The following is a 9,941-nucleotide window of genomic DNA, read 5'->3' on the forward strand; positions in this document are numbered from 1 at the left end:
CAGTTTCAAGGTACTTTTCGTTATGAAACCAATCAAAATCATCTCAGTTTCTGTAATATGTCTTCCATTTTATAAATTGATACCAGGAAAACTAGAATACAACCATAAATACCATATGAAAACACAGTGCAAAGTCGCTGTTTTAAACCAAAAACACGGTCAGGTTTTTTTTTTTCTCATTATGCACTGTGTGCTGCAGGATTTTTTATGTACTGTGCACACTGGCCACATAGACCCATTCTTTCATATGTAGGCCTACCAGCTTTCGCTAGATTTGAAGGCGCTAGAATTTACGCGTACTAGTACGTCAATAACCCTGGTGCGTAAGACATACTAGTGCGTTGGAAACCCTGAAAGGGTTAAGGGTTTCTATACTGAGAACAAGATGTGCAATGGGCCCAGCTGGGGCATGAGAGGCGAGTGTTGGTTTGAATGAAATGTGACATTTTCTGAAGAGGCCTTTCAGGGCCCCTCAGCAGAAACAACCTATTGTGAGTAACATGAGGATAAGAAACCCAAGATTCTTCCCTCAGTAAACCCAAATATTTTTGAACCATATCTGATTATTTATATTTTTTAATTTTTTGTTACTTTTAAGTTTGACATACTAATTTTTTTTTTTTTATTTTTTTTTTTTTTTTTTTTTTTTTTTTTGTACTGTGTCACATTTCTCTAGAGCAATGTCTTATGTCATACAGACAGCATGTACAATAGGGCCCCAACTTATGAAGTTAATGTATTTCTCGAGTATTTGGTACTTGGAACATTTTTTTTTTCCCATAGACACCCATGTTATAATCGGAGATATGTTACTGAGCCACAATATTTCATATATAGCCATTTATTTTTAACTAAGAATAGTTTCCCAATATTATACATTCATTATTGTTCCTTTTCATGTTAAACATTAACTCTTTCAGCCATGACCCATGGAGTTAAAAGTACCTGCTTCCTTCCTCTCAAACAGTCTATCCCTGTCTACTGTATGAATTTCTCTGAGTATTTTGCATTTTATCATGTTTTCCCTGGATCTTCTGTCTCTTACTGTTTTTTTTTTAACAAGTTGGCCATCTCCCACCGAGGCAGGGTGACCCAAAAAGAAAGAAATTCCCCCCAAAAGAAAATACTTTCATCATCATTCAACACTCACCTCACTCACACATAATCACTGTTTTTGCAGAGGTGCTTAGAATACAACAGTTTAGAAGTACAGTGGACCCCTGGTTAACGATATTTTTTCACTCCAGAAGTATGTTCAGGTGCCAGTACTGACCGAATTTGTTCCCATAAGAAATATTGTGAAGTAGATTAGTCCATTTCAGACCCCTAAACATACACGTACAAACGCACTTACATAAATACACTTACATAATTGGTCACATTCGGAGGTAATCGTTATGCGGGGGTCCACTGTATATACGTATAAAGATACACAACATATCCCTCCAAACTGCCAATATCCTAAACCCCTCCTTTAGAGTGCAGGCGTTGTACTTCCCATTTCCAGGACTCAAGTCCGGTTATATAAAATAACCGGCTTCCCTGAATCCCTTCACTAAATATTACCCTGCTCACACTCCAACAGCTCTTCAGGTCCCAATTACCATTCATCTCCATTCACTCCTATCTTACATGCTCACGCACGCTTGCTGGAAGTCCAAGCCTCTCGTCCACAAAACCTCCTTTACCCCCTCCCTCCAACCTTTTCGAGGACGACCCCTACCCTGCCTTCCTTCCCCTACAGATATATACGTTCTCCACGTCATTCTACTTTGATCCATTCTCTCTAAATGGCCAAACCACCTCAACAACACCTCTTCAGCCCTCTGACTAATACTTTTATTAACTCCACACCTTCTCATATTTCCACACTCTGAATTTTCTGCATAATATTTACACCACACATTGCCCTTAGACTGGACATCTCTACTGCCTCCAACCGCCTCCTCGCTGCAGCATTTACAACCCAAGCTTCACACCCATATAAGAGTGTTGGTACTACTATAGATTCATGCATTCCCTTCTTTGCCTCCATAGATAACATTTTTTGTCTCCACATATGATTAACCTCATCCTTCATAAATCCATCCGCTGACACGTCAACTCCCAAATACAGTGGTCCCTTGATAATTGTTGGGCTCGATAGTCATCCTTTTCAGAAATCGTCGCGTTATTTTCGTCTAAACATTGGCTCACAAATGGTCGGTTGACTCGCTAATCGTCGTTCGTCCTGGACGCGTACTCACGTCTCTGAACCACCTCGGCCTCCCTTCCCAGCCAGTGTGCCATTGTTTACCATTGAGCGACTGTCCCCTCACTTGTTCATATGAAATATTTCATAATATTCCATTCATTTTAGTGCTTGCAAGTGCTAAATAAGCTACCATGGTTCCAAGAAAGCTCTTAGTGCCAAGCCTTTGCTAAAGAAATTGAGAAATACGATTGAATTTAAGAAAAACATCATTGAACAACATGAAAGTGGCGTACGTGTGGCCGAACTGGCCAGGATGTATAACAAATCCCGTACAACCATATTTTCCATCGTGGCCAAGAAAAACGAAATCAAGGAAGCTGTTGTTGCAAAGGGGGTAAATCTTTTCTTTCAACACACCGGTCGTATCCCACCAAGGCGGGGTGGCCCAAAAGGAAAAACGAAAGTTTCTCCATTTACATTTAGTAATATATACAGGAGAAGGGGTTACTAGCCCCTTGCTCCTGCCATTTTAGTTGCCTCTTACAGCACGCATGGCTTACGGAGGAAGAACTCTGCTCCACTTCCCCATGGAGGTAAGAGGAAATAAACAAGAATAAGAACTAGTAAGAAAATAGAAGAAAACCCAGCGGGGTGTGTATATATATGCTTGTACATGTATGTGTAGTGTGACCCTAGTGTAAGTAGAAGTAGCAAGACATACCTGAAACCTTGCATGTTTATGAGACAGAAAAATGGACACCAGCAATCCTACCATCATGTAAAACAATTGCAGGCTTTCATTTTACACTCACTTGGCAGGACAGTAGTACCTCCTTGGGCGGTTGCTGTCTACCAACCTACTACCTAGGAAAGGGGGTAAATATGCTGACAAAAATGAGATCACCCGTACTCGAAGATGTTGAGAGGTTATTATTGGTGTAGATAAACGAGAAACAATTAGCATGAGATAGTCTTATGACGTCGATTATTTGTGAAAAGGCTAGGCAGTTGCATGACAATCTGGTAAAGTAATTGCCTGCAACGAGTACTATTATTTGTGAATTTAAGGCCAGCAAAGGTTGGTTTGAGAGATTTAAGAACTGTAGTGGCATACACAGTGTGATAACGCATGGTGAGGCTGCCAGTGTGGACAAAATTGCAGCTACCAAATTATTAAGTGAATTCAAGGAATACATAGAAGTTGAAGGACTGAAACCCGAACAAGTGTTCATTTGTGACAAAACAGGCCTCTTTTGGAAGAAAATACCAAAGAGGACCTACATTACTCAGGAGGAAAAGGGACTGCCAGGACACAAGCCTATGAAAGGCAGGCTGACGCTCATGTTCTGTGCTAATGCTAGTGGAGACTTCAAAGTGAAGCCGTTACTAGTGTACCATTTAGAAAATCCCAGAGTGTTCACGAAAAACAATGTTAGGAAGAGTACAAAATTGTGTGTGTTTTGGAGATTTAATAATAAGACTTGGGTCACGTGGGAAATTTTCGTCGAGTGGTTCACTGAAGTGTTTGGCCCTACTGTGAAGAATTACCTCCTGGAAAAGACATTGGATCTCAAGTGCCTCCTAGTAATGGACAATGCACCTGCTCATCCTCCAAACTTGGATGACCTAATTCTGCAGGAGTTTGGGTTCATCACAGTAAAGTTCTTGCCCCTGAATACCACTCCTCTCCTCCAGCCCATGGACCAGCAGGTCATTTCAAACTTTAAAAAACTCTACACGAAAGCAATGTTTTAAAGGTGCTTTAATGTGACTTCAGACACTCACTTGATCCTAAGAGATTTTTGGAAAGAACACTTCAGTATCCTCCATTGCATAAGCCTTATAGGTAAGGCTTGGGAGGGAGTGACTACCAGGACTTTGAACTCTGCTTGGAGAAAATTGTGGCCAGATTGTGTCCACAAGAGGGATTTTGAAGGGTTTGTGGCTGACCCTGATGAGCCTATGTCAGTTGTGAACTCTATTGTGGCATTGGGGAATTCCATGGGGTTGGATGTGAGTTTGGAGGATGTGGAAGAGTTGATGGAGGACCACAACGAAGAGCTAACCACTGAGGAGCTGCAGGTGATTCAGCAGGAACAGCAACAGATTGCAGCTCAGAATCTTGCTGCAGAGGAGGAGGAAGAGAGATGGAAGAAGGTGCCTTCTTCAGAAATTAAGGAGATTTTTGAAATGTGGGGTAAGATGGAAAGATTTATGGAGAAACATCACCCTAAGAATGATGTTGCAAGCCATTTCGGCAACTTGTACAGAGTCTTGGCCCATTTTAGGGAAATTTTAAAGAGACGCCAGAAACAGAGCTCTCTGGACATTTTTTTTTTGCGAGACAGGACTCCAGTGACTCTCAAGGTGGTCCTAGTGGCATTAAGAAACAGAGAAGAGAAGTAACCCCAGAAAAGGACTTGGTATCTGAGATGTTGATGGAAGGGGATTCTCCTTCCAAACAGTAACTAATCCAATCTCTCTCCTCCTCCAGTCTTCCATACACTAAGAAGAATCGCCAATAAAGGTAAGTGTTATGCTGTTAATGTGTCATTCATCATGTCCCATTGTATTGTTTATGTACTACATCTATATTTCATGTAAAAAAAAATTTTGTTTTAATACTTCTGGTTGTCAGGAACGGAGTAATTGTATTTACATTATTTCTTATGGGGAAAATTGATTCGAAAATCATCTATTTCAATAATCATCACACTTCCAGGAACGGATTAACGATGATAAACGAGGGACCACTGTATCTGAAAACATTCACTTCTTCCATACTCCTCCTCCCCAATTTGATATCCAATTTTTCTTTATCTACATCATTTGATACCCTCATCACCTTACTCTTTTCTGTGTTCACTTTCAACTTTCTACCTTTACACACACTCCTAAATTCGTCCACTAACCTTTGCAATTTTTCTTTAGAATCTCCCATAAGCACCATATCATCAGCAAAAAGTAACTGTGTCACTTCCTATTTTGTATTTGATTCCCCATAATTTAATCCCACCCCTCTCCCGAACACCCTAGCATTTACTTATTTTACAACCCCATTTATAAATATATTAAACAACCATGGTGACATTACACATCCCAGTCTAAGACCTACTTTTATCGGAAAGTAGTCTCCGTCTCTTCTACACACCCTAACCTGAGCCTCACTATTCTCATGAAAACTCTTAACAGCATTTAGTAACTTACTACCTATTCCATATACTTGCAACATCTGCCACAGTGCTCCCCTATCCACTATCATATACCTTTACTAAATCCACAAATGCAATGAAAACTTCCCTACCTTTATCTAAATACGCCAGATCAACCAGGCTGTGATGGATATGTGGGGCAGCGGGCCTCCAGCAGCAAGGTTGACCAGGCAAGCATCAGATGAGCCTTGCCCATGGCCAGGCTCAGAGAGTAGATATACTCTCGAAATTCTTCAAAGGTATATCAAAGGTATACTGTTCACATTATGCTTCAATGTAAACACTTGATCTACACATCCCCTAACCATTCTAAAACCTCCTTGCTCATCTGCAATCCTACATTCTGTCTTACCTCTAATTCTTTCAATAATAACCCTACCATACACTTTTCCTGGTATACTCAGTAAACTAATTCCTCTATAATTTTTACAATCTATTTTGTCCCCCTTCCCTTTATATAAAGGAACTGTACATGCTCTCTGCCAATCCCTAGGTACCTTCCCCTCTTTCATACGTTTATTAAACAAAAATACCAACCACTCTAACACTATACCCCCCCCTGCTTTTAACATCTCTGTCATGATCCTGTCAGTTCTAGCTGCTTTACCCCCTTTCATTCTACGTAATGCCTCATGCTTCCCCACACTCACATCCTGCTCTTCTTCACTCCTAAAAGATGGTATACCTCCCTGGCCAATGCATGAAATTACCGCCTCCCTTTCTTCGCTGACATTTAAAAGTTCCTCAAAATATTCCTGCCATCTAACCAATACCTCCATCTCCCCTACTCTGTTTTTTTAACTGACAAATCCATTCATTCCCTAGGCTTTCTTAACTTGTTTAACTCACTTAAAAGTTATTTCTTATTTTCATTAAAATTTCTTGACAGTGCCTCTCCCACTATCATCTGCTCTCCTTTTGCACTCTCTCACTACTCTCTTCACCTTTCTTTTACTCTCCATATACTCTGCTCTTTTTATAACACTTCTGCTTTGTAAAAACCTCTCATAAGCTACCTTTTTCTCTTGTATCACACCCTTTACTTCATTATTCCACCAATCACTCCTCTTTCCTCCTGCACCCACCCTTTTATAACAAACTTCTTTTTAAAACTATTCCAATCCTCTTCAACCTCCCCACTACTCATTATTTTTATTCACACACACAAAAAAAAGATTGTTATGCAGACTACTGCATTATTGTAATAATTGTATAAATAATGACAACCCATTCATGACTGCATATTTGGAATGGCCACTCTGACAATTTCGAACATTTCTGCTATTTTGAGCTCAATTTCAAGGTACTTTTCATCATGAAATCAATCAAAATCATATCTACTTCTGTTATGTATCTTCCATTCTATCAAAAGAGACCAAAAAAAAACGAGAATACAACCATAAAAACCTTCCGAAAATATACTGCTAAGGGGTGGCTAATGACTGAGAAGTGAACTCCGTTATTTATGGTCCGATTTCTTTCAATTTTTGTGTACATTAAAAAGCATCTTTCCATTATACATTACCCAGGTTTCAATAAGATAGTCCAACAAACAAATGAGATCCAATTCTCTAGATCAAGAGCAAGAACCCCATACCAGTGTCAAGGAACCTCCCTTGAGGCTCGCTTGCATTAGGAAATTTCGCTCCGAGTGACTGCTGGTATCTGGAAAAACTTGCATGTGGGTGCACTCATAAGTAGAGATTCCACTGTATATAATTCAGTCTGTTGAAAATCATAAATATTTAATCTCCAGTTCTTGTTCAAACTCAAAATAAATGTGACCTTTCTATACATGCATAAAATAAACCTATGCAAAGTATGAATGCATTTGATAAAAACTAGCCTAGAAAAAAAATTTTGTAATTCAGCCTTTAGGAAATATTAAATATCTGATTTATAGTTCTTGACCAGTCTTCTAAATAAATGTAAGCTCTCTGTTGTTTACATGCATAAAATGAGCACTCACAAAGTAGGAAGGTATTTTGTAAAAATCCAAGAAGAAATTATTGAAAATAATTTGATTGTTGTTTTTGCAGTGATTGCAACTGGAGATAATCATTCATGAGTAATTAATTGGTTTTAAAACTCCAGTGTTGTAAGTGCAGAACATCATAAAATGGAACGTCCTAGGCTGGGGATTTACTGTAAATTATAATGTATGTTCAACCAGTTTTATTTCATGCATTTTGAAGTATCATTGTCTTATTAGGTTCTGGAAATGTCTCCTATTGAAGTAGCAATTGATGAAATGGAATGTCGTGTTAAGGAACTTCTGGAGATTATTAACAAGAAACCGACTGATATAAAGAAGCTACAACTTAGACTTCAGGTAATTAAAGTCTGGCATATCTTTTGTATTTACCAATAGCATCTCATTTTGGTAACCTTTTTGTAGTTTTTATGCCAGTGCAGTTTCCAGTTTTTCTTATTTTTTGTTGCTTGTGAAAAAATGCAAACATGAACCTGCCATTGCTGTGGTCTGTATACTACATGCACTGAAACTGACAGCAAATTCCTCGTATGTCCAACATTTGTTTTACAAGAGTAGCATTATTCATCCTGTGATATGTATCATAAGTTTAGTGTTGTGAATTTTCATTGATTCTTGGTTTTAATTTATTACTGAATGATTTATTTGCCTGTTAGTAGTTATTTGCTCAAGTTTGTCTGTTAATATTAGTATAATTATTATCTGCGTAACATTTTTGTTCAGATGCTTCTTAAGTACATGAACTTTACTGATAGACTACTGGAAGACTTATTGAGTACAGTAATTGATGGTACAGCTTCATAGTACAGAAAGTTTTATATTTGATATGAGCTTACCCCTTTGCTTATTTCACCTAGCTAAATAAAGCTGTGAAAAAGTTTACAGCATATCATAATTAAATATAATGTCTATTTACCTGGTACTGATGCAAGAGTCGGGTAACCTAGGCTTGTGAACTGTAATAAGTTATATGAAGTTTAGCCTGTTTTTATTGAGTGATGATGAAAACATTAATATGACTTTGCTCTAGCCGTACACTACAGGGTATTAAATTTATTTTTTAATCTTTTGTCAAAAAAAAATAGTGTAGAAAAAAAAGTTTTTTTTTGATGAGGTATATGTTGACTGTTGTACAATTATAAAATGAATTTGACATGCTTGAATTTGATATTAAACTCACATGTAATAGAATTACAGTGCAGTAAAACCTAGATATGATGGACAAAATACTTGGCCAGACAAATGTTTGATACAGTGGACAAAATCTGCTGCATTAAAATTTTGTCTGTAAATGGCAAAATGAATGAGTGTGTGTGTGTACTCGCCTATTTGTGGTTGCAGGGGTCGATTCCTAGCTCCTGGCCCTGCCTCTTCACTGATTGCTACTAGGTCCTCTCTCTCCCTGCTCCTTGAGCTTTTTCAAACCTCATCTTAAAACTATGCATTGTTCCCGCCTCCACTACGTCACTGTGTGTGTGTGTGTCTGTCTGGTATGTTTCCCATGCAATGAACCAAGTCTGCTGTAGTGAAATTTTGTCTGTTAGCAGTAGTGTGTGTGTTTGGTGGGCTTTCCATACAACTGACCATGTCAGATGCAGTGGATACATAAATCTCAGTTGTACAGGATTTTCCTAGTGCTAAAATGAGTTGATTGATTGTAAGTTTTTTGTTTTAAGTGGTTTTCATTACCTTTCTCAAATGGCCTTTTTCCATTGTTATGATATGTTAGCAAGACAGGCCTTCCCTTTTACTTCTTAAAGTTTCATTAGCTTCTATATATGTTATTTTTTACTTCTCTTATACTGTAGTGAATTCCTAAAAATAATACAGAGTGAGTTGCTTAGTTCTACAAATTTCTTCAAATCCTAGGATGATACCAGGTCTTCCCACCATGTTTAGTTTCTTAATTCCTATTGTATTAATTTATTCGGCTTCATCTCATTTGGCTGTGGAAGTTCGCTTTCATTTAGGCATCTTGTGTCAGTGGACTTTGGAACTCTGTACAGTTAAAACTTTGATGTAACAGACCCTTATATAACAAATTTCGGATATAAGACAAAGATTTAGCCAGATAAATGTTCAGTGCAAAGTCTGGTGCATCAAGATTTTTTTCTTTGTTAGTAATAGTGTGTGCGTGTGTGTCAGGGAGGCTTCCCATACAACAGATCATGTCCGCTGCATCAAGATTTTGTCTACAAGCAGTAGTGCATGTGTCCAGTAGGTTCTCTATACAACAGACAATGTGTGTTAAATTGGGTATTTCGATACAATGGACATCTTGTACCTCCCTATTAATCCATTATACTAATGATAGTTGTTTTTATCAAACATTTTTTCCAAACTTATTCAAATGTAATTGCAGCATATTTTATGTTCTTACTATTTTCAACAGGGAAGTATCAGTGTCCAAGTAAATGCTGGACCCCTAGCATATGCTTCAACTTTCTTAGACGAATCCCATTCTGCCTCTTACCCCGTTAACCAGGTTCTACGTCTAAAGGATGTGTACAGGTAGGCTCGATCCCTTTACACACACATTGCA

General features: G+C 38.3%; 1 protein-coding gene across 8 annotated transcripts in view; it reads left to right on the top strand.

Moving 5' to 3' along the window:
- The window catches only part of Ziz (dedicator of cytokinesis protein Ziz), a 165,901-nt gene that overhangs the window by 132,287 nt on the left and 23,673 nt on the right, over positions 1–9,941 (top strand). For all 8 annotated transcript variants that reach the window (XM_070084220.1, XM_070084222.1, XM_070084223.1 and 5 more), the window contains 2 exons: positions 7,619–7,738; positions 9,792–9,910. In XM_070084220.1, coding sequence (XP_069940321.1) covers positions 7,619–7,738; positions 9,792–9,910 — 239 coding nt within the window. The remainder of the gene's footprint in view (positions 1–7,618; positions 7,739–9,791; positions 9,911–9,941) is intronic.

The sequence above is a fragment of the Cherax quadricarinatus genome, chromosome 12 (genome assembly GCF_038502225.1).
Source record: "Cherax quadricarinatus isolate ZL_2023a chromosome 12, ASM3850222v1, whole genome shotgun sequence".
Lineage (NCBI taxonomy): Eukaryota > Metazoa > Arthropoda > Malacostraca > Decapoda > Parastacidae > Cherax > Cherax quadricarinatus.